Source organism: Notechis scutatus, chromosome 1, assembly GCF_049901735.1.
Source record: "Notechis scutatus isolate UNSWTSFEM ecotype Mainland chromosome 1, rNotScu1.2, whole genome shotgun sequence".
In the NCBI taxonomy this organism is placed as follows: Eukaryota; Metazoa; Chordata; class Lepidosauria; order Squamata; family Elapidae; genus Notechis; species Notechis scutatus.
Genome location: NC_142009.1, coordinates 197,805,806 through 197,832,179, shown reverse-complemented (window position 1 = coordinate 197,832,179; position 26,374 = coordinate 197,805,806). Strand labels below are relative to the sequence as shown.

Sequence of the window (26,374 nt, the reverse complement as noted above, 5' to 3'; positions counted from 1 at the left end):
AAAGATGAAAGCATTTGAAACATTAGGGCAAATGTAGATGCTTAAGAATCTTGGCTTCTGTCACATCCAAACAACCCTGCAAGGTACATGTAACACTATTTGCGGCTATGCCAAAACTGAAACATTGTTGATGAACATGGGAGGATTAAAATGTTCACCTTTGTTCTGCAAAGCCCAATACATGCATTAAAAAACAAAAGGTGCATGTGTGGCTGTTCTTTTTCACAGTCTTCTTAGTAGTTTTTTTTCTTTCTTTCTTTCTTTTCTTCTTTCTTCTCTCTCTCTCTTTCTCTTTCTTTTTTGAGCATTCAGAGAAATCACAGAAAGGACTGCTCGTATTCCAGATCTAAGTCACTGCCCATTTTCATCTTTCCTCCCAAATATTCACACTGACAGTATTTTTTGTTATTTGAAAAGGTGTTTCTAAACAAAAAAAATCAAGGTTTAGTTTCAACTCTTTTAATGTTTTGTTTGCCCAACTTGCCTGGCTAGCAAAACAGTTTCTTTGCAATCTATTTTAGAATGCTCTGTGTACATGTTTGTTTGTTTGTTTGTAGAGATGGGGAATTGATGACTTGCAATTCATCCATGGGTTTCAGCAAGTTCTCTTCCCTCCAAACCCCCAACCTACTATTGTGTGCTACACGGGGTCCTCAATAATGCCCTGTGAATGAGCAGTCCTGGGAACTGTTCTGCCCCCTTTTCCCCCCTGCTGAAAGCGCATGCAATGCATGGCCACCAGCTCCTTTCCATTCCAGGTGTATAGAGAAATGAGGGACTTGAAAGTTGGGGTCTCGCTAAGTTGGAATCACCCTAATGATGAGGGAGAAGCTGGATCCACCCACCTGACCTCCTCCAATTTTCCACACGGAACAGTATCATGAGATGGTTCCAAAACAGCTTTACATTTTTGCTGACAACTAAGCATAGGAAAACACTTTGAATCGCAGCTGTAGCAGAATATTGCATCACTGGCACAGAGTACTCATTTTCTTGCAGATGTTTCATTGATGATGTTACCTAGTTTGGGTAACGAAACATCTGCAAGAAAACAACCAAGCTCAGAGAGCACCAAGGATCCCTCATTTTAATTCTGAGCTACAAATAAAGCTCCTTTATTGGTGCAGAGTGTTCAGAATATGTCTGCAGGACGGCCTCCTGAATAGGATGATGATGATGATGATGATGATGATGATGATGATGATGATGATGATGATGATGATGATGATATCTATTCAATCATGTCTGATTCTGGGCAATTCTTTGGACCAGTTCTCTCCACTAAGGAAAGAACCACCCTTAATGGGTCAAGCAGTTAAAAGTGGTGGTGAGAAGTTTATATTTTCAGACTTGCAAAATTGTGTCAATGTAGAATTAGGTAGAATTAGCTCCACTAGTCATGTTTCCTGCCTGTTTAATCTGGAAGAGCCAACATCAGTCTTGCAAATCTGAAAGTTACAAACTTCCCAATACTGCTTTTAACTGCTTGATCCCTTAAGGCTGGTCCTTCCTAAATGTCTTTTGCTGACCATTAAAGCTCCTGTCTCTCTTGTCTGATTGTTTCCTAGGCAGCATCTCTTCCCCTCGTTCCTCAAGGTCACCCACACATTCCATGACAATAAAGCAGATGTAGATGTTCTTTTGAAATTCTTCAGATTTTTTTCCCATGATCCAGTGTAGATTTGCAATATGGTCACAAATGCCATGACTTCTTCTGAAGCCAGCTTGAACTTCTGGTAATTTCCTTTTGATGGTCAGCGCTAGACATTGTTGTATGATCTTAAGGAGAATCTTGCTAGCATGAGAGATGAGAGCAATTGTGTGATAATTGGAGCAATCCATGGAGTCCGCCTTATTTGGCATTGGAATGAATATATACTGCTCTTTTCCAATCTTATGGCCATGTGTTCATTTCCCAATTTTTCTGGCACAAGGCTACGATAGTTGTAGGTGGTATGGGCTTCAGCAATACTGCAGGGATGGGTTGAATACCTGGGGTCTTGTTATTTGGTCATTGGCTCATTGCCCACACAATGTCCTCCTGAAGGAAGCTGGTTCTATTTCTGCTTCCCTTTCCTCATCATTTTGAGAAGACTGGACCTCTTGATTACTGGCATACTGCCTCTTCTCAATATCCACACCATCTGTTCTTGTCACCTTGTTGGTCAAACTGTTCATTTCCTTGCTTCTTTTTAATGTTTTTATGAGCAATACATGGTCTCTGAATCCTTTCGATTTGGGCAAATGCATTCCTAATGTGGCTCTTCAATCAGTCCTCTTTTAGTTGCTTGCGATGCCGGCCCAGTAAACTTTACTGTCTTTCCTTGCTGCTCTTTGGAAATCCACATTCAGTCTTCCTGCTTCCTCCTCATTTCCTGCTGCTTTGGCTGCTTTTCATTCCTCAGCTATTCTGGTGGTTGCATCTAAAAGCCAATTGTGCTTTTCTGTATGGGATGTGTTCAACTGCTGTTTCAATGAAGGTTGATTGAATTTCTTGCCACAGTTTGTTGGGCATCTTTTCAGCACTGCCCAGCAGCTCAAACCTAATTTTCCCCTCAATTGCATACGTGGAAGGGGTTTTGGTCATGTCAAACTTCTTTAGTGGTGCTGTCTTTTTGATGTTGCATAATTTGACTCCGATCTGAAACACAATATGTCTTGACTGCAAGGACTGAACTGGATCATCCATGGGACATAGTTAATCTGATTATAGTGCAATTTATTTGGTGAGGGCCAAGCATATAAGTGGCGCTTTCGTTGTTTGTACCAAATATTCATGATTCAAAATTGACTTTCATGGCAACATTGAAGCAATCAACTGCACCATTCATTTCCCCAAATCCATAGCTGACATTGATGCCTGTTTCTCCTTGGCTTTTACATTGAAATCACCCAGTATGTAAATGAAGTCTTTTTTTCTATATTACCATAGAAACCCTCTATTTTAAGCTCTCTTGCATTAGTTGTTGGTGATGTAGACTTGGACAACTGTAACACCAAGGGGTCTAGTGCAGATTTGGATGGTCATGATGTGATCGCATTAACTATCAAGAAGCGTTCCATTGCTTGGCCGAGTTTTTTTGCTTGTGATACTTTTGTGATACAAATGCTAGTCCATTTGTTTTCTTAGGGTCCTGACTAATCGCGGATAAATTCCTCAGACTGGAAATAGTTGCTGTCTATCCATTGTAACTCAATGATGCTAAGGTGGTCAGTTTTCGACCTGTCCCTTTACCCTGGCTCATTCCTTGGACATTCCACATGGTTATTTGATTTGTCTTTGTGCAGCACAGACCGTTACTTTCACCAATGGGCTGCATCAGCAGTTGGGGGTTCCTGCTGGATTTGCTCAAGGCACATCTTTTATGTTTTGACTACCCACTGCAAGATCTTGCTCTTTCCCAGTAGCTTGTCGATACCTTCTGACCTGGAGATCCCACCATGAGCACTATTATTTGATTCATTTGAGAGCCTATCCATAACATTTCCTTGCTGAGGTCTTTTCAAGGTAGGCTACCAGGTCTTATCTCAACTTGCCTCCTCTTGGGATTGACATGGCTGGCCTGAAGAGCCTATTAGAAAAGATTAAATGGGAGAGTCTACAGGTACACCCTCAAATCAAAAACATGTTGCATATGAAAAGCTAGTTGATCAGGAAGTAACCTTTGCACAGCAACTGTCTGAATGGATCACAATCAGTAAAATAGAAAGCCATTGATACTCCCATGCTTGTTACTTCTCCATTGTCCCCACCTGTTCCTTACGAGCAACAATTTGTTTTTCCCTTCTGCTTTTTGTATCATTGGGTCTCAGTTTAACTTCACAGGATTGTTCTGACTGAGGCTAGAACAGTGTCATGCCCCTGTCAGAATCAGATTCTGAGGGGGAGACTGAGCAGCTGACAGGAAGTGAGAGTGTGGCTCCATTGGCTGTGGAAGAAACTGGGGAAGGGCAAAGTCCGGCTGGGCAGAGCAGGGGAGAGGTAGAGCAAGGGAGAGGGAATTAAGAGGAAGACCCAGGCCCACCCCCTCCTCATCCTAGGGCACGCAGGGAGGAACGGAGAAGGGAGCAATGTGAGTTGTGTGGCTTATGGGGGAGGCAAGGGCCCTGATTCCTTTCATTAGCTGCAGCTGGGAACACAGTGTTTAAAAAGGGAGATTGCGCACAGCAACTTGTTGGAAGCAAATCGTGAGTTATCTGTTATTATCTGGGTTCCTGGTGTCTTCCCAACTGTGTGTGTTTTGCTGGCCTTTCCAGTCTGGAATTCCTTATCCTGCCCTGTCAAGTTAATTACTGCAGCATGGTTTGTGTGGATTTTTATTTACAGTTTGTATGTACTTTGTTTTCAGACTGTATTTCCTCCACTTAAAGACTGTTCTTGGGAGAGTTTTTTTCTCTCCAGTCGAAGGTAACCTGGACATTAGGGGCATAGTTGGAGGTATTAAAGGGCCTCTTCTTACTTATGTGACTGTGTTGCCTTTGTGCCATGCCCCGGGTCATCACAAACAGCCCCCTGAACTTCTTGAATTAAGGACCCAAAAGTAACATTGCTGTATTCGGGTACATGTTACTGTACGTATATGGTACTTTTATGGCTCGGGGTAGGGATTTTATTTTATTATTATTTTTTCACATTAATCTTCAAAGAACCTATGCCTTATTTATAAACCCTGAGCTTTTGCGCATTATGAGGTAGGTTAAGCTGGATCGTGTTTTTTCCTGCTCCAACTGATAAGTGCTACCTTAAAAGAATATGATCCATTTTTATACAAGATTTAGCCCAATGTGTTGTAGATATTAAACTTGGCAGCTACTGTGCAACATAACTATCATTTTTCCACAAGGAAAAAAAATGCAACTACCATTATTTGGTTTCAGAACTAAAACTTGGCAGTGGGCCTATATGCAAACACCCTCAGGCAGCTGCTTTATATTTCTTCTGAATCAGACTTTACCCCAAGCTAATCCTCTGGCTTGACATTCTCCAAAGAACATAAAAACCCCCTAAAGAAAGAGACTCTCCTGTTACCATAGTCCCCTATAGTCACCTATTACTCAGGACAATGTAAAAGCCATGTACCATTTCACTGGGTTTGAGTGGAACTGTAGCAAGATGTCGGCTCTTTCATAGGTCAAGTGTATCATGGTTAGTTGTTGGAGTGAAAACATCCAGCTGCAGAGCTGATATCAAAGATACAGTAGGCTTTCCTGCTGCAATCTCAAATTTAACAGGTCATGGAAGATACAGAAAAAAGGCTCCTTAGACACATTTATTCTGAAAAGAGTATTGTAATAATGGGTTAGGAAATATTTATTACAATAAATTTTCAGTTGTCCATAAGGGGTGAACATTTAAAACAACAACAACAAGCAAACAGGAGCATAGAAACATTCTGTTATTCATCTCAGCATCTACATCTTTCTTAGGCCTAAAAAAAGGTGCAGCTGCTTTAAGACTCACGTTGAAGGTTTATCCAAGCTATAATGAATAGCAGGGCTTTCCTTACATAAGTTCCAAAGTACTTCTTCCAAATTGGTTTTGAAGAATGCACAGACCACATATCTATAACTTTAATAGTACAGTTGCCATTAAAATAGCCTTAAGAGTTTAGGCAATGACATAGTACAGAATCATAGAACAAGGAAAGGGAAATCTTGGAGATCAATTATTCCACCCCACTGCCCAGGTAAATTAATACTGTATACTCCTTGATGGACAATCCAGCTTCTCTTTAAATGTTTTCACTGAAGAAGAATCTATATCTTCCTGAGGCAGTCCATTCCATTGTTGAACAGCTCTTAACTTTAAGAAAATTGCAATGATGTCAAACCAAAAGCTATTTCCTTGTAATTTAAACCCATTGTTTCTTGTCTTTTGGTACAACTTTAAACAATTCTGGCCTGTCTTCTAAATGACTGCATTACAAATACTTGACAATAGTGTTCATGTCTCCCCAGAGTCTTCTTTTCTTCACACTGTTGACTGTTCCTTATAACTTTTTTTTCTCTTTCAAGCCCCTTATAAGCTTGGCAGAACATGAACTCTGAACATGGTCCAGTTTATCAATGTCCCTCCTAAAATATGGTGCCCAGAATTGGGCACAATACTATAGGCAGAGTTTAAACAATGAAAAATAGAGAGGAACAATGCCTTGCTCTTTTAGGCCTGATGCCTTCTCCAATGCACTCCCAAAGTGTCTGCATTTCAACTCTCAATATTCCCAGGAATAACCACACTGCCTTCAGAGTTTTGGGAATTTAAGCCATACCTTGATAAAATCTTCAGATCAAAAGCTCTTTCCTTTGCTTATTGGCTTATAACATTGTCATAAAGAGGCTCTGAGACAAGGTTTCTTCCAATAGCTTTTCTGCCATTGAGAAGCCATGGGGAATCTATCCCATGTGACGCTCAAGATGGATAAAGGCCTTTTTCAGCAAATCATCCAGGCCTGCCAGAGTCCTGTGTTCTCCTCATTACCTGAATAATAGCTAAGCTATTTTTTTTTTCATGGCTCAAGCTGCATTACATTTTGAGAGAAATTATAGCTGCCGTAAACATGGATGTTAGGTCAAATGTGGTCAGGAAGACTAGATTTCCACCACCACCCCAGCCGCCTCAGTATTTGGATATCTAAGCAGCTGTCTTCCCACTCTATCCACAGCTTTCATACGCAAATTCTGGGCAAAGAACAGTATTTATTCAGTTTAGCAAACAATGCTTGAATAAGTAAAGAAAAAAGATGCCCACAAGTTCAGATCTGCCAATTTTATCCCTAGGAATGCCAATGTAACTTAACCCTGTGATGTTACTCGCAATTAATTCTAAGCCATTGATGAGCAAAGAAACCCTTGGTGATCTAAAACGATACAAAATTATCTGTGATATATCCAGCTTCTATATATGACAATAGCAAACTAAATTACAAAATATCCTGCTCCACACAAAATGATCACCAGAGGGACATGCAATATACACTCCAACCACCAGGTAGCGGAATGGGCCATTTGCAGCCCCTTTTCTTTCTGCTGCTCCAAACCAACAGAAATTACTATTGTAAGAGATCTAGTATTTCTTCTCAACAACAGCCATTCTTCTCTTGGAGCAAATAGGATGACAATCTCTTCAGGATTGAGGTTTTCCCATAGTACAGCCAATGCATTACTTTCTTCTGTGTCCTTAGGTGTTAATTTCAACCGCCATTGGTTCAGGATCATTAGTCTTTGATCCCATACAGAAACACAACTAAGCGTCACTAATTAAGTATTTTATTCCACATGATGCAGGAATCTGGACTGTGCAACATATGGTTCCTTAGTAGAACAGATTTGCTTATAACCAGGAACTGTGGAGGAGAGAGAATGCCTTGAAAGCCATGAGGCTCAGATAAGCAAGGATCAGATGAGCATGGCTTGAATCCATTCCCAGAAACTAGTATGAGAAAATGTCTCAGACAAGCACTTCCTACTTCACATGGAGATAAAGGCAAGGGGACAGGGAAGCATATTCAGATTTCCAAGATTCTGTTACTATACCTCCTCTAATAAAAATAATTTTGACCTATATGGCATTGGTTTCTTAGTCTGGTCTACCTTATATGACTGACAGGAAATGCCCACTGTGGCCCTACCTCAAGACACCACCAGCCTGTTTACCCTTGAATACTCAACTGCATTGGAAACATGATCCTGCAGCTTTGCCATCTTCAAATGACGTCATTCTCCCTGGGCTGGCGTTAAGTCTACTGGGCAAGTATATGCTTTGGTGCAAATATCGCCTCTGCAGCTTTGGGTCAAGACTTACACTTTGGAAAAGACACAAAGCGTAAGGCATACAAGGCATGTTGCCTTCTTCAATAGCCTCAAAGACCTTTCCAGTTTTCTCTCCAGAGGTGCAGTCGGAAAACCCAATAGAATGTCTACAGTTTCATAGAAAACAGCCTAGAAATCCATAACCAAGAAAGTGAAGGATTCCGTTTATTCTCTGGCACAGGATTCAGCTGCATCCCTGCCTTGTTCTCCAAAGGAGTCACAGTGCTTGGCAGATGGCTGTAACTAGTTAACTTGTCCTCTTTGCCATACCGTAAAAAGCCAGAGTATGAAACAGAAAGAGATCTTAATATTCTATAGTCAGCTAAGGTAGCAAAAAAACCAACCCAAACAGATTCCTGAGATTCCAGAAAAGAATAAAACAAGTTTCTTAGAGGAATCTCAGGGCAAAATCATAGCCCCCAGGACCGGGCTATATCCAATTGCCCTATATTTTATTTCCAAGGCTTCAGCCTCTGCCCTAAAAGAGCTGAATCATAGTGACTCTGCTCAGACTCTGCTTAGGTCTACTTGGAAACAACAATGAACCATTTATGATGAAGGATGTCTTCTGCAGATAATATAGTGACAGATTTCTTTGAAGCATCAAAATGTTTCAAGCCTTTTCTAAAATGAAATTTGGAATTATAAGCTTTTTTTAAAAAAAAAAATCTAGGCATAGACACTAATTGCATTCCTCATGCTCTCCTAAAAAAATTCTTATTTCTCAATGAGAAATACAGTCACCTTCACTGTTATAGATGTTTTAATCTGGATTCGTGCATGGAGCATAGCATTGGAGTCAATAGCCCAAATGGCCCCTTCAAACTCTAGGATTCTAAATTCCACTTATAAAGATTATTTTGCACTTTACAAGCCAAAGTGAAACTGGGCGGGCACATGGTCAAATTTCCTCTTTCTGCCTCTTTTTGTAAGTACATTTATCTTCTTAGGCTTGATCCATTAAAATCTTGGGGGGGGGACAGCAAAGTTACATGCAAATGGCTTTTCCACCAGGTATCTGTTGCTGTTCAAGTTTAAAAATGGATTTTCTCTATGCAATAGGATCCACCACGCTAAGCCAAATGCCATATCCCTTAACATTACCGGCAACTTGTTTATCATTTTTATTACACTGACATCAGTGAAAATGTCTACTAAGGGGATGACATTGCCATCCTATTTAGTTTAAAATACATCCTGTTGATCTCAGCAGAACATCTTCTAAGTAAACAGAGACTATAATCCCACATACATTAACTAGGAGCAATGCCCACAGGACACAGAATTATTTCTGAGCAAACCAGAACAAAACTGTGTTACAAGTTTGACTTTTTAAAATGCTCAAGTTTATTGATGCCTCTGATATTTCATTTTTCATTTCTGAACCACAATACATGATATTTCCTGCCAGAGATTAAAGTTCCTGTTAAAAATTCATAATTAGATTAGACAACCAGGGTAGAAAATAAAGTAATTTATCAGAAACTTGTCTAAAAATGAGGTATCTTTCATTTTGCTAGATTATGGTTTCTTTTTAGAAATATTCCCTTAAGAATAAATTTCATATATTATATAATATATATAGTAATGTGAAAAAGTATACCTTTTGCAAATGTTAACATAAATGGAATATCAATTTTTACATTCATTGAAGCAGTATGATAAAGGTGATGCAATTCAACAAAAATGCTATGAAAAATGGACTTTGCAATAATTTATTCGACAATTTTTTTTTACAGATATACCATTTCCTTCTAGGAAAAAGAAGGAATATCCTTGCTCTGATTGTACTCGGCTTTTGCTGAAATAACCTCAAGCAGAAATTTCTTATAAATGTCTACTAATCTGACACTAACAAAGAAGAAGTTTTTGCACTCCTCTATGCAGTTTTCGCACTCCTCTATAAATTTCTTCCAGCTGTGTGATATCTGAGGGGTTTCTTGCATGTACTGGACATTTCAAATTAACCCACAGTATCCTAATAGAGTTTAGATCAGACTTTGACTGGACCATTCCAAGACTCTCCATTTCTTTGTTTTCCAGCATTTTTAATGGACTTATCCTGAGCGGTATGGTGGCCTAGTGATGAAGAGATCGCCTCCCACTTGCATGATTGAGAGTTCAATCCTAGGTAGTGGCAGATGTTTCTCTCCTAGGGTGCAAAGAAACAATATCTGCTGGGAACTCCGCATGGTATCAAGAAAGGTATCCATCCAGTAGATGCTCAGCTCTATTCAGTTGTTCTGACTCTACCCGAATTAAGGGATTATAAGGTCATAAAAAAGAAGTTTTGTCACAGAAGGTCCCGTTTCGGTTCAGCTTTAAATATTCTGACAAATAGCTTCACGCTATCCTTAGCACCTTCTGGTATAATGAAGAATTCACACTGGATTCTACCATGATGAGCTGCCAGGGTTCTGACACAGCAAAGTAGCTCCAAATTGTAATTTTTCCACAAAATGCTTTACTTTTGGTGTCAAATTCTTCTCATGAAATCCTGTCTTTGGTTTTTGCTAAACATGTGTTCTGATTATGTGGCCAAATAACTGTCTTTGCCTTGTCTGCCCAGAGCACATTGTTCCAAAATTCCTAGACTTTGCCTAGGTATGCATGAGCAAATAGGAGTCAGGTTTTGAGGTTCTTTCTGGGCAGTAAAGGTTTTATCCTGGCACACTTTCTATGTAGATCTAAGTTGTGCCGCTTCTAATGATAGACTCATACACTTTGTCATCAACAGAGGAGAATTACCTGTAGATTACATGATGAAATTTTGAGATTTTTAGAGACTGAACTGGGAAGGGCTAGCTGGGCAACCTGCCAATCATTTGAAATCGTCTCCATTTTGTAGATGATCTTCCGGGCAGTGGGATGGTCGATGTCCAATCGTTTGGCAATCTTTTTTAAATACCTTTCCAGACTTGTAAGCATCTATAACCACTCTGAAGCCTCAAAGTACCCTTTTGATCTTGGTATGGAGATAGCAAGCACTTCAACAACAAAGAGCAAATCAAACTGAGTGTCTGAAGTTTCATAAGACAAATCCCTCCCAAATTCTCTCTAACAAAGTTCTAATCATTTGCACTGACCCAATATTTAGATATTTGAGGTAGTGATAAGTGTGGAGGTGTACTTACTTTTTCCACATGCAAAAGTTGCATTTATGTTTATTTAAATCACATAATGAATTATAAAATATAAATACTGCCTGATATTTTTTATAACCCGTTTATCTATCAATATTATTGAAATGAAGATCAGACAGCTGCATGTTGAAATATGTAGAAAAGATCAAAAATTGCAATGGGGTGTACTTTCTTTTTCACATGATTATATGCTTTGAGAAAAACAAAGCTATGAAATGCATTAGTGTCTACAGAAATTAAATACTATCAATTTAAGGCGCATAGAAAGCATTTCTTTCACTTTGTCTGAAAAGTGGATGGCATTCCGAAGTTTACTAGTGTTTCACATTCAAGCATATTTTCCTCTCCCTCTGCGTTTCTTCAGATTAACCTTCTACAATAACAAAGCCCAACATGTCAATTTGGGATAATATCCTTCCTAACATGATGGTACTTTCCACAGCAATCTGCCTAGTCCAATCCTCTGTGCTCTGTATGGTGCCAGTAGTGTACAAACAGAGGCACAATGGATCCATACTTGCACAAAGAGATAACACGTCCCTTGTTTTCAGATAGAATGGTAGTTCTATCTGCCATGAATAGTAGTAGAATAGTATCCTCTGCCATGGCACTACAGCAATTACCAATGCAGAGTTCTTCCCCCAATTCTTAGTGTGATCAATCAAAACTGAATTTGCAAGATAATTAGAAAATCAAGAAGAGGGCAGGGAAAGTCTGAAAAAAGCCTCCAAAATGAGTGACTACATGAAGTTCCTTTTGTCCAGATATCCCAGTTACTATCCTGGCTGGCAGCAGCTATTCAGGAATTCAGACAGTGCTTTCTCTTTTTCTATCACAAACATTAGTCGTGCAAAGCAAGTGCTCCCTGACTGATCTATTTTACTCTACTCACAAAATGGCCAAGGAGACCTCCATTATGATCATGGGTATGACCAAACTACTGGCTTTATAGTCATAGAAACAATATAGTATAATCAAGTAAGCATCAGTGAATACAAATACATATGTTTAGAATGAGTGGCTTAAAATTACCTCCTTTGGTTCAAACAAAGCGTCCATATTATGTTGATTACTATCTCTGTTTTTTTTTTTTTTTTGAGTGATGGCCTTAGTTGAAACCTACTTTCAGCTGGAATATTTACGTGTTAAGAACCTAGCATGATTTGGTTTCCCCTTTGCCTTGCTTGTTCTTCCAGGCTGCTAGATACAGATGTATTTTTCTTTTCTTTTTCTCTTTTCCTCCTCTTTAAGATAAGAACCCCAACACTAATTAAAAAAAACCTGATTTATACATTCTGCAAAATAAGGGCTTACAGTATTTAAGCATAGCTTATTGATTAAATCAAAATTGCTGTGTTCTCAAATAATTCTAAGCTAAAGCCACAGTTTTATAAACCAGAATGTCAGAGTTCATACAGTAGCACTAAACCAAACCCATACAATTCATATTATTGTGGTATATGACCCATGTCACAGGCACAAAAAGGCAGGGTAATACACATATGAGGATATGGATACATGCACACATATGTATATAAAACAAAGGACCCTCATGGCTAAGAAACCAGAACGATATATAAACACCCAAACCATATGTACAAAGAAACAAAGTATACAAAGTATCAACTAAAACAGACATAAACACAGCTATAGTGTAACCCAGTGGTGGAGAAAATGACAGCAATGGAAGGATGGTAATAGATAAAGTCATAGGGATCCCAGGGAGCTGATAAACTAGCTTGAAGTTAAAGAGAGGGCAGGGGCAGAGGTTAGAAAAAAAATGTGGAACATAGTGTGCTAGGAGGAAAAAAAAATGGTTCAACTGCAGCCCTCGTATCAGATATGCTAAGAACAACATTTGCAATAGTTGTGATAAGTTGGGGCAAGAATCATTTTTTTTCCAAACTTCGTCATTTTTAGAACAACTTTTACTTAAAAATATTAAGATAAATTACTAATTCAAACTAAGAATATTCAGAAGCTACAGCTGGTGCAGAGTGTGGCAACATGGACAGTTTTGAGGGCCCTGCAACACCACTGCTCTGCGAGCTGCATTGTTTACCAGTCTGCTTCCAGGTGCAATTCAAAATGTTAGTGATCACCTTTCAAGCCCTTCATGGCATGGGTCCAGGTTACTTGAGGGACTATTTCAGCCCACTTGGACTGGCCCGTACCACTCATGCTGGCAGCAATTATTCTGGCTGGCGGGGTCCAGAAGGAGGGCCTTCTCTGCTGTTGCTCCTACCTTCTGGAACATATTGCCCCCTGATGTGAGGTTGGCCCCAACTCTCCTATCTTTTCATAAGGGCCTAAAGACCTGGCTCTGCCAGTAGGTTTGGGGTCCCACTGGGGGAACCGCGCAATGGAAGTGTTCATCAAGTAATAATAGATCCCACCTACCCCCCAACTGCGCCCTCCCCTCCCCATGTGTCCTTGGTTTTAATGTCTGATTTCAACTTTTTATGTTTTAACTGTATATGTAATTGTAAGCTGCCCAGAGTTACCTATGGTAAAATGGGTAGCCAATAAATGTTATGAATAAATAATAAAGAAAATATGGAAAAGAAAAAAAATACATAGAGAAAAAAGGGGGTGAAGAGGTACAGACAGACACACATAGAAGGACAAATACAATTTCAGTAACTTATCACCTTCTCTAACATTCAACCAAAAATCTCTTCATACCATATTTCACCTTTTAGCAAATAATACTCATCATTCAATCTTTATCAGCAGGTCCATTAAAAGTTACCAGAAATAACTATATATTTAATCCTAAACAAGTAAATCAATTCCATTTTCCTTTACACAGTCACTTATTGTTTTTTTAAAAAATGCAACAAAACCTCTTCTTCCCACATCTTATATCTATAAACATATTTTAAAGCCTCATCATTCTAATGTAATATAAAATAATTCCATTAAGAGATACCAGAAACAATATAATGCAATTTAATTCCTTCAAATATTGTCCCACAAATTAATTTCTTATCAACTTCACTTCATGTCAGAAACTCCTTCACACATTTAACACTTTCCTTCAATTTTAATATCATACCTTATCACTTTCTCTAAAAATGTAACAAAAATCGCTTCTTTCCATATCTTATCTATAAATAATTTGTTAAAGCCTCCTCATTCAGTCTTAGTCAAGAAAAATCCATTAAAATCTGCTAGAAAAAAAACATAAGCATTTTAACCTGGATCAAATAAGCAAACTTTATAAACCTTCTTTATGTTTTTAAAGGTCTATGTTTATTTCTTTTAAGTAATGTCCTAAAATCTTATTTTTTTCATTCTCTTTATTTTTCTCAGGAACTCCTTCATAAGTATCTCTATTGTAAGTTCAAAATAAGAAAGTTGTCCAAGTCACTCCTCTGAGTTGAAATTCACAAATACAAGTGTCACTTCTGTTTTGTTTGACTGAAATTTATTGTTTCACTTTTTTATTTATTTAACTGGGATTATCAAAGGTTTGATTCTGAAACACCACAGGGACAACATAAAACTATTCCAGCAATTAATCTCTTGAATTTGAGAGACTGAGGGCTAGGCAGTAGAAATGCTCAGTGAGACAGCTGGAGGCACTGGCCCTCATGCCACCAACCAATTTCAGCTTTCCTGACATAAAAGGTTGTTTGAGTTCTAGTGTTCCAAGTCCCTGAATCTGCCATAGTATCTAAATGGATTCAGTTGAGTAAGAATTTCAATGAAACCATGTAGACCAGTGGTCCCCAACCTTTTTTGTACCAGGGACCGGTTTCAAGCAGAAACATTTTTCAAGGACCGGGGGGAAGAATCCGAGTTTGGTAGTTTGCTTGCAGGCGTTTCATTACCTGACTAGGTAACATCTGATGTTGTTACCTAGTCGGGTAATAAAAGCGTCTGCCAGCAAACTCACCAAGTTCAGGGAGCGCCTCGGCCCTGCCTCCCTCAGCCCCATCCCTCAGGTGTCTCCCTCCCTCCCTCCCTCCCTCAGGTGTCTGCCTCGTTCCTCTCTCAGTCACTCTATCGCTCCTCCAGCAGCCCAAGAAGCCGGGGTGGCTTTTCCTGTCGCCACAGCTTCCCGGGCGCCCGTTTCACCCCACCCGCCCGCCCGCTCGCGGTTCAATCCACAGTGCTCCGTTCTACCTGCCTGCCTGTCTGCCTTCTTCGTTTGGAGCAGCTCGGCTGATAAAAGAGGCGAATAGTTATTATTCTCAGCGAAGCTGCTCCCAAACAACCAGACAGGCAGGCAGGCAGAACGGAGCACTGTGGATTGAACAGCGGCGGCGGGCGGGTGGGGGTGAAGCGGCGCTCGGGAAGCTGCGGCGACAGGAAAAGCCACACACCCCGGCTTCTTTGAAGCAGTTTCTTCCTGGAGGAAGAAGGAGGAGCGAAAGCGACTGAGAAAGCTGAGCCAGAGAGCAAGACAGGCTTCAGGTTGCTTCCTCCCTCCCCTTCTTTCATTTGTGTCCTTGATCCCGATCCCAGCAGCATTCACGAAGGCGAAGAAAGCCGCCATTTTTAAAAAATTTCTTTGCGGCCCGGTAAAGAGTGCTCCACGGCCCGGTGCACGGTCCGAGGCCCGGTGGTTGGGGACCCCTGATGTAGACCAACAAATTCAGGTTCACAGAAGGAAAGACTCTGTATTTTTAGCTGTGGGGACTGCTCAAAATATATCAACAGGTCCAGTTTTCTCTGACTAAAAATAAGTTATTAAACGGGGGGACGACACATTACATTTATACTCACCAAGGATTTTATGATAGGTGCCTGGTATTTCAACTCCTTTGAACATTTTGCTTATTATTTCAGTCCAAGCTATTTAGAATGAGGCAGTTCTCTCAGCTGTGCAAATAGTTACTGACTACTTAATCCCACCGAGCTGGAGAGAAGGTGAACTATGCATGATGCTCAGCAGGGCATCTCCCCTTCCCCCTTCCCTTGGTAAAGGCAACTGCAATAGCAGAATATTTCAATACCAAAACATTTTACTTAATCCTAAAACAAACATGAATTGAGATTCTATTACCTCGCTATGGTTTTTAAGTCTTGATCAGCTTCTTGGATCTTCAAAGAATAGTCATCTGCAAGTTTATAAAATTCAGTAAGCACAGAAGCCTTCAGATCAGGATATGGGCACTCCAGCTCCAATAACTGTGGTGGAAGCTCAGGTACAAATGTGGTCCTTTCCTCTAAAGTACATGCCAGGGCCTATAATAAAAATAAAGACATTGGAACCATTTGCCACATACTTGCTAATATAATTAAAAATCATTTAAAAAAAAAACACCAAAGAACTTACTTCATCTATAAATTCCTCAAGCTCCTTTTCCAAAGCTATTCTCTCCAGATGAAGCTTTCCCAAAATTGCTTTCTGTTGTTTCTTCACAAACTCTATCTAGTTTTGAGAAATATTGTATTAATGAATTAAAGAACACTGAATGTTGTAAATGTGGTCCCGTGTATTGACAAAACAGCACATTGCTCATTGATTCATTCTATTTTTTATTCTACAGTATCTCCTTTCAAAGAACTCATGTATAATGCAAAAAAGCTATCCCTTTTTGTGTTACCACAAAAATGCTATAAAACAGGTCAAATTTAAAGAGCTAGCTGGTCGGAGTTCTAGATTTGGCCTGAGTGGGAATTGGACCTGGGTTTATATCCCAAACTTTTCTGGTTCTTTCTTAATTATTTTATTAATAAGGTAAGCAGATATATATGAAAATCCTAAATTTGTAAATGTAGCATGTCATCAAATTGGTCTGAATCGAATATATTGAAGCGAAGTCCAAAGGGAAAAAAATGATTAGGATCAGACAAAAATTCCTAAAATAGATCAATATTTGAGTCTATGAAAATCCCAAGATTAAGGCAGGCAACCAGATGCACAGAGTAGTTTTCAGAGAACATTATGTGTATTCCTATTTTGATACATTTGGACTGAAAAATGTTATTCTTTAGAAATTGCTGTATGAAGGTACAGCCGTTTATTTTGTATAGGCCAGATCAAGATTTTAACAAACAAGACAGATTGAATTATAGCATGTAGTTTGATTTTCCATGAAAAAAAGCTATATAATTTGTTCGCAGAAAAGCAAAGAATAAAAAGTTATTGTATATATGGATTTATTTATACATCTAATTATTTCAAGTTAGTTATAATTTCAGTCTATGTGTTCCATAGTAAATTAACAGCCAGCCCAGGGGTGAAATTCAACCATCTTGGCCCAGCTCGGGAAAGGTGGTAGGGACGATTTGGATCTGTAAAAAATCGCCCCCGGTTGCTATTACTATTATACCAAGCCACACCCCCAGCCATGCCAACAGCCACGCCCACAGAGCCAGTAGGGAAAAATTTTGAATTTCACCCCTGGCAGCCTTAACATTAACATCAACTAGATTATTTCTACATATCTATGTGTATTCCACCCCAAAAGGTTTGCCCATTTTATATAAAAATCCAAAACCTATGTTTATTCACTATCTAATTCACTATCTAAATTGATTTGGATTTGTGTTTTGGAAATTTGTTTTCAAAGTTGAAATGTTTTTGAAAAGAATGAGTAGATATGAAACAGGACAGAAGTGAGAAAATCTGTCCCATCAGCTAGCCAACACGACCAGCAACAGGAGAGATGAGATTTATAATTTGTTTGGAGGATCATAAGATTTACCATTGTGGACACAAGAAAAAAAAATAATGGTGTCCAATCTCAAATCTATAGGCAGTGATTGATGGCATCCGAAAATACAGTGCAGAAAATTATGTCCAATAGCATGCTATCTATCTACATGGCAAACATAAAACAAGATTAAAGTGTCAGAGGGAGAAAAGAAACAGTTTTAAGAATCTGGATTCTGAAATTAGTTCTGTATCACATTTCATACCTTGATTGAACAGCGTATTTCTTTAAGTGTGCAAATATAATGCAAATGCAACAATAGGACAGAAGATCATCCACAATAAGATATAGGAGGAAAGATGGTATGCAGAAGCACTGAATTACTAACCTCTTCTAAAACAGCATCTGGATTAAATTGATATTCCACACTTTTGCAGTTGGTTTGCATTTCTAATACTCTGTACCTTAAATCTTCCCTTAGCTGCCAGACAGGTTGCACTGTGTTTGCTTGAAATGTATCCAAGCCTTTTGTTAATTTATATCCTATTAAAAGTTAAATAGAAATTAGGGGTGTTGCTCGGTTAAAGAGCTAATTAATAAGAATTTGTCAAATAATAGCTTATACTATAGAAAAGGAAATTTACATTTTCTCTTCTTGCCTCTGAAAAGAATAAGAAACCCAGGCTTCCCAGAAAAGGAAAGGGTTGAGCACAATATAATATTCATAGTATGGTATGTATAGTGCAGGTAGTCCTCAACTTATGATCAAATGTATGTTGTTAAGTGAGAAATTTGTTAAGTGAGTCTTGTCCCACTTTATGACTTTTCTTGCACATTTGTTAAGTGAATCATTGATGTTGCTTGTTAGAAGGTTGCAGAAGGTGATCACATGACCCCAAGGCACTGCCATAAATGTGAATCAGTTGTCCAGCATCTAAATGTAAATCATGTTGCCATGGGGATGCAGCAACAGTCAGAAGCGTGAAAAACGGCCATAAGTAACTTGTTTCAGCGCGGTTGTAACTTCAAACCGGTCACTAAACAAACTGTTGTAAGTCAAGGACTACCTGTATAGAGTGTAGGCTTTTTTCTGCTGTTGTGTTATGGATGGCCATTGGAGAGAAAGGGCACAACAGTCCATAGAAAAAAACAAAGACTGCTCACTCAATACTCATGTCAGTTGATACTGGATTTATTTTGAAGAGGAAAAGTTTCTTCTTAATGGAACTTAGATGAAAAACGCAAACATATCAAATCTTTTGTTCTTTATCCACTCTCTTTTTTAACCCCTACATTCTGCTTCTCTCTCCATATCAGTAACTGCACCATTTAGTTTAATCCAGAAACTGACAGATTACTTACGCAAATCCCACAAGTCGAAAAAACATTCATTTCCTTCATCAAAGAATACTTGAATTTCAGATTCTAATTTCTGCCTGCAATTAAACATTTCAGGTCAGGTAAAATATACTTTTTTATTTTGTACCCAAATGTCTGCATGCATGCACATTTTTGGGTCTTACCCAATTCTTCCTTCATGTGGAAACTCAACTGGTAGTTAACCATAGTCAGAATAACCAGAATTTAGAAGCAGATTTAATTCTACCTAATCAGCCTGTTAAAAGTTTTCCAGGCCAGCTTGAAATCTGTACATAGAAACACTCCCTCTCTCTCTCTCTCTCTCTCTCCCTCCCTCCCTCCCTTCCTCCCTGTGAACACACACACACACACACCTGAGCTCTGAGTGCAATCAGATCTATTTCTCCTCCCCAAAAGAGTAAAGAGTTTTGTTTTTTCCCCATTCTCTGGTTCCATCGATTAATAGCACAACTATTTCAGGTTCATTTGAGGATTTTCTTATCTAAAAATATCACTTTCCTTCAGACTCTGCATATGAAGTCTTGTTGTTTTCAATTACTTTATTAAGTTTTTAATAAAATTTCTTACCTGTTTTCGTGCAATCTTTTGTGCTCTTTCCACCATACTTGGCGATGACGTTTCAGCAGCATGTGTTCCTTGTTCATTCTTGAAGCATGCTGTAATTTTTTAATCTGGGTACAGGATTTAAAGATATTTTATTAATAATAAATGTTGTTGAGGCTTCTATGAAGAAATAGCTAACCTTGAACAGGTTTTATGTTTGATTGTCCTTGAAAATCAATGCTCCATAAATACTTATTTAATATCTTCAACTATCTTTCAAGATTATGTCCTTGCCAAAGGGCCTCATTAATATCATAATATTCTAAAACACCTTAAATTTAAATGATTTTAAAAGAAAGTCAATGGTTCATACAGTATCTATTATTAAAAGGATGTCTGTTCAAGAAACCAGGATAATGTATATACTGACCACCTCTATCTCATTTTCTAGCAGCCGCAAAATATGCCCAGTTACAGAAAATAAGGAACATAAACAAAATTATATATACCAAATATAGTATTGTTTTTAAGATTGCAGTTTTTATCCTAGATCAATGGATGGAAATCCATTTATTTTCTATATTTTATTTATTCTATATAGAAATGAAATGTGCAATTAACTGATAGTCATGAGGTCATGACTGTCAGGTTAGAAAGACTCTGTCATTTTTTTGATGTGCATTTATGCAGTTCTAACACCCTCAGAGCTTTTTTCACTAAGTTAGATTAGTGAAAAATGTTGGAGAATCAAAAGTGATTTTTTTTGTACGAAAGAAGCCTGATCCTGGTAATTACAAACTACTGGGCCAGGGGTCAGCAACCTGTGGCTCTGGAGCCGCATGTGGCTCTTTCATCCCTCTGCTGCAGCTCCCTGTTGCCGGTCGGCTCCACAATTGATAGGGCTTTCGGTTAGGACAGGTAGAGGAAAAAGGATGCCATGCTAGGAAGAGACTCTATGGTGGGGGGAACCACAATAGAGTCTGGTTGGCTCCAGAATTGAACAGGGGGCTTCCGGTTAGAACCTTTGTGGCTCTTTGAGTGTTTAAGGTTGCCGACCCCTGTACTAGGCTAACCCTACACTCTTACTTTTAGGCAGAGTGCACACACTATATGAAGTCATGATTTGATTTAATATACTGTAGTTGAACTATGGAGATACATTTTGCATAACACACTAAGTCATAAACTGTAGTTTATTAACCACAAAAGCTAATCCATGTATCACAGTAAGCCAAAACAGATTAACTACTGGCTAGGTCAATATGTTAAATCAAATACTTCATCTACACATTAGTAATGTGTGATTTTTCAAACAATTTGGTGGTACTTTACGCAAAATAAAAGTCCGGCTTGCATATTACTAAATTTCCATATGACTGAATGGAACTCCTAATATAATCATAGAATTTTGCCAAAGTCTTTCAACAGGTGTTTAAGTCTGAACCATTTCTTTATTACCTAGGGCAAAACATCGGCAATATGATCCAAAGAACAAGAGCAAAAACCTTCAATTTTATTTATCACTAAAATTCCATTTCCTCCATAATAAACTTTGAATACTATTGTCCCGGGTTCGTTTTGAATGGTAAAGATACAATACAGTGTGAAAAAAATAAAGCAATGCCTAGAACTGTTTCTAGAACTGTTGTGAAACAACTTATCAGAACTTATCACTATCAGAAAGAAATTACTACTTTTACTTTACTTTGGCTTCCAAGCAAGAACAGGAGGGATCAACTCACGCTTCTCTAACAGATAGTGATGGGAAAGAAGAGTTCATATCCACCAAATTCTTCTACACAAACTTCCTTCCGCAATCATAGCGAAATTAATGGTTTAATGGTTGGGAGTACATGAGAACTTGCCTAATTAATGTCCCTCTTCTTGTAACAATCTGCTTTTATATAGAATTGTTTAATATCAGAATTGGCTTGATCCAAGTCTTTTAATTTCTGTAGTAAATATTTTCACAAATTACAATGCATCTATAGCCAGACAACCAAAGGAAAGCCTTTATATTCACAGGAATGGAAGGGATCCCTATGACAACCAAGCTAGAACTCACAGCTTATTAAGAATTATTATTTTTCACAGAGATAAAATTGTTATGCATTGCTTCACAACAATGAATCTATAGATTTTCCATACTCCATTTAGTGAACAAAGGTAGAATACTTCTTTCAGATTATATTGCTATCGTAACTACCATCATCCTGGCATTTATTTGTCATAAGAAATAGATTTATTGAGATTAGCTCTTTGGGATAACAAAAAAATAAAGGTAGGCCTCGATTTAAAACCATTCTTTTAGTGAGTTTTCTGAAGTTACAACAGGCACTGAAAAAAGTGGCCTATGACTGTTTTTCACACTTAAGATCGTTGCAGTATTCCCACAGTCACATGATGAAAATTCGGACACTTGGCAATTGGCATTTATTTATGATGGTTGCAGTGGCCCAGGGTTAAGTGATCAGCTTCTGTGACCTTCTGAGAAACAAAGTCATTATGGAAGCTGTATTACTAACTTAACCACTGCAGTGATTCGCTTAACAACTATGGCAGGAAAAGGTGTAAAAGGGCACAAACCTCATTTAATAACTGTGTTGCCTAGCTACAGAATTTTCTGGCTCAGTTGTGGTCGTAAGCTGAGGATTACTTACAAAAGCCTTATCCAGTTACCAGGAGGTGAAACACTTAATAGACAGTGTATCATTCTTCCTTTGTATTTATACAATGCTATTTTATTTCAATCTTAAAAAAAAAAGATTAAAATATGTTAAAGAAATCAAGAGATCATTAACCGCTTTAATATGTGTTTGTTTTACAGAAACAAAATGGATTGCATTTTTACATACTTTATTTTCAGGTAGCAGGGATGATCTGTCTCCATCTGTCATTTTATATGCTCTTGGTTTCATTTTTAGAAAACTTTTCCCCTAACTACTGTTCATATGTTTGCTACAGATTTCTATTACAAAAGGCCTCTTTTTTATTATTGTGCTACATTGGAACATATTTTCAACCACCCAGAGCTTCCTTGAGGGAAATATTAGTGAAAAATGAACTATTAAGAGATTTGCTCTTCATTGATAAATAGTATCTGCCATCCACATGTATCATTAGAATAAAATTATAAAATGTATGGAATATTCATTGTAGCCTTTCTCCCTTGTCACTTCTTTCGATAACACAGCTGTTCTTTTTGCAAGAACTAATCTTTTAGTTTTTATGGTGTATTCCCAAAATCTGTAAATCCTTTCAAACAGAAGGTTCTTAATACCATAACAGACAAGGTGCAGCAGCTTCATTTTCCCCTCTTTAATGGATTCTTAATGCAAAGTAGAAAAAGAAAGAGAAGTGGAAAAATCAAGAGTTAACAATGAAAGTAATATTATCTAGGTATCCTATCAAATTCTATGCACAATAAAAGCATCATTTTAAGTCACCAAGTATTTTATTGATTCTGAAAACCAAGAATGGTTTCCTATATATATTTAATTACTATTTATATATCACTTGCTCAGTGTAGAAAGATATAACAGCTTCTGAAATAGCACACTTCCAAATTCCATCTCAGTTGTTTTTTAGTGGAAAACACATGGATGCCTCTTACTATGATGTAGCCATTATGGAGAGAAGATTCATGAGTTCAATGAACAATATTATTATCTATTATAAAGGCACATTTAAAAAAAAAATATACAGGTAGTCCTTCTTACAACCACAATTGTGCCCAAAATTTCTGTTGTTAAGTGAGACATTTGTTAAGTAAATTTAGCCCCATTTTACGACCTTTCTTGCCACATTTGTTAAGTAAATCACTGGAGTTGTTAAGTTAGTAACACTGTTGTTAAGTGAATCTGGCTTCCCCACTGACTCTGTTTGTCAGAACATCACAAAACCTGATCACCTGACCCTGGGATACTGCAACCGTTACAAATGAGTCAGTTGCCAGGCATCTGAATGTTGATCACATGACCATGGGAATGCTGCAATGGTCGTAAGTGTGAAAAATGGTCATAAGTCACTTTTTAGTGCCATTGTAACTTTGAACGGTCACTAAATAAACTGTTGTAAGTTGAGGACTTCCTGTGTAGGGTGTAGGTCTTTTTCTGCTGTTGTATTATGGATGGCTATTGGAAAGAAAGGGCACAACGGTCCATAGAAAAAAGCAAAAAGTGATGGAAAATAAAAAGAAAACAATAGAAACAAAATCCATTCATTGAACATTCCTACAAAGAATATCTAGAAAAAGCAACAGCATTCAATAGGGCCCTAAAAAGATGCAACGGTATAAGTTTTCCTTCCTCCCTCAGAATTTCCTGCTGTGTTAGTTTTGTACTTGAGCTACACATCAGAAATAGGAGAAATTCCCATGCTTGGATTTTTTATTATTATTTATGTGTGAATGCTTCTTCAAGTATTTGGTATTGGTTTGGAACATCAGGGGCTGATAATGCTGATCTTTCATAATAGCATAATTATTGTCGCTGAAGCAGACTATCTCAATCCTGACAAAAGAGATATATTCTCAAGACTACCATGGAGCAATTGCATAAAATATAGAGACTGAATTAACATGATTTCTTTTCTTTTTTAAAAATCTATATAAAATGGAATTGGACTATTGCAGGCTGCCTCTAAAACAAGCAAGCCAGCATGTAACCACGTTCTTATCACTAGTCATCAAGACACCATTTAAAACAACCATCTGGTGCTAATAGTGGTCTATTGAAACCATTTCCCCCTTCATAGTTCACTCAAGTGTTAGTCAGCCTCCAAATCAGAGGTGGTATTCAACAGGTTCTGACCAGTTCTGGAGAACCGGTAGCGGAAATTTTGAGTAGTTCGGAGAACCAGCAAATGCCACCTCTGACTGGTGATTTTACAGTATCCTTCCCCTGCCGCGCCTACCAAGCCACGCCCACAGAACTGGTAGTAAAAAAATTTCAATCCCACCACTGCTCCAATGATTATCTTCACTACTGTGCCACATACTCCTGAAATTCTTCAAAATTCCATCTACCTAACTAAGCCAACAGCAACAGGCATATGACTGGTATCCTCCACTGAATTTGGCCAGAGTGGAGAATTCAAAAGATTACACCCAAGCGCAAGAGCAAGAGATCTTCCAATCAGAGCCATTAAAACAGAAAGAACACCTGACATACTTCTGCCAAGAACAACACATTTTGCTTCATATTTGCAGAAAAACAGCCCCATTTTGATCTGTCCCTTAAAACTTCTACAGCATCCATGCTTCGGCATGAATTTCTCCAAATTAGTGATTCTGTGTACAGAAAGGTTTATGGGAAGGAAGATCTTGTACAACTTTAATAAATTATATCTCTCAGTTCCAAGAAAAAGCAATAAGCAATAGAATTTTACAATTCACCACAAATGTATATCCAGACAGATGATTTTAATACATCATTATGTTTTAGCATCATTCTAACTCTCTTTTACACCTATTAATAGATAATGTCATTGTTGAATCCACTGTGTTCTCAGTTTTCCAAAAGGCGAATAGCCTGTGGAATCATCTCGTACTGAATGGGAATGTGAAATAACTGAAAATGAAGAATCATATAGGTAGCTGGTTGAAAAAATGCAGGCACATGAGCAATGAAACGGGGAAGGCTAGAAATATGTGAACAAGAAATCCTTAAGAAGTTTTTCTAAAGCAGCATGTGTTTGAAAACAACTGTTGCTTCCAGATTCTTCTATTCTAAAATAGAGCAGCTCCCATTCTCTTCCTGATTATATAAAGCAACAATAATTTGCTCTTTGTTCCTGTAAGTGCCAAATCAGTAAAATAAGTTAAATTAAATCAGTAAATTAAATTTTCAGAAATACTGGCTTCAGTGTATTCATGCTAAATGAACAGTGTTGATAGGGTCAGTAACATGAAACAAAACTACCCTTAGAGGGTAGCATTTTGTGTGTTTTGCTTTGTTTTGTTTTATTCTTTCTTGTCACTCAAAAATAGTTTTTTTGCAGCCATATAGGAAGAGCCACTTAACTGTACCTGGTACAGTATTTTAAGAAATTGCATCCATTCTAAATAAAACAGAAACAGGATATGGATATGGATACACAGACAAACAGGCAGACAGATACACACACATACACGCATGCACATACACTAGAACAGGGTGTCAAACTCATGGGTGGCGGCGGGCCGAATGCGTCACGTGCTGGCCTCACCCACCCCGGTTTAGCAAAGAGGGGAAAAGTTGCGATATGTCACGTGACGACAAAGTGTCGTGAGTTTGACATCCCTGCACTAGAACCAAAGAAGTATTAGGATATGACTTTTCTTTAATATTGAAGCTAGTGGCTTTAATGTTCTATAATATCTTCTCATCACTCCTTATCGCCCATCCCCTCCCACTTGTGACTATATGACTGCAAGTTTGTTGCTTATATCCTTACGATTTATATTGACTGTTTCCTAGTATGATTTGATTGCTTATTATACCCTATGACTATCATTAAGTGTTGTACCTGATGATTCTTGACTCTTGACGAATGTATCTTTTCTTTTATGTACACTGAAAGCATTTGCACCAAGACAAATTCCTTGTGTGTCCAATCACACTTGGCCAATAAAGAATTCTGTTCTGTTCTGTCCTGTCCTGTCCTGTCCTATTCTATTCACTACAGTAATGTTTTTCTTGCCAATATCCAGAGAGGTGACATTTTCAGCCTCAGGTACCAAAATAATATATATTTTGGCTGTGTGAATTATGGAAGGGGGTGGGGGATAGAGAAAACCACAGAGAAGGGTGCCATCAGCTACTCCATTTGAGAAAGTGACACATCTTGCTGTAATCTGCAGCCTCCCACTTTCCTAATACCTTAGTATCGTGCATTTGAATGGCACTC

At 38.2% G+C, this 26,374-nt stretch overlaps 1 protein-coding gene across 3 annotated transcripts in view; it reads right to left on the bottom strand.

The window, feature by feature from the left end:
- Positions 1–26,374, bottom strand: part of CCDC148 (coiled-coil domain containing 148) — a 168,983-nt gene that overhangs the window by 76,031 nt on the left and 66,578 nt on the right. For all 3 annotated transcript variants that reach the window (XM_087949966.1, XM_026674577.2, XM_087949965.1), the window contains exons 4-8: positions 19,511–19,614; positions 18,926–18,999; positions 17,952–18,106; positions 16,240–16,335; positions 15,967–16,148 (exon numbers count right to left, since the gene is read on the bottom strand). In XM_087949966.1, the coding sequence (XP_087806092.1) occupies positions 15,967–16,148; positions 16,240–16,335; positions 17,952–18,106; positions 18,926–18,999; positions 19,511–19,614 (611 nt within the window). The remainder of the gene's footprint in view (positions 1–15,966; positions 16,149–16,239; positions 16,336–17,951; positions 18,107–18,925; positions 19,000–19,510; positions 19,615–26,374) is intronic.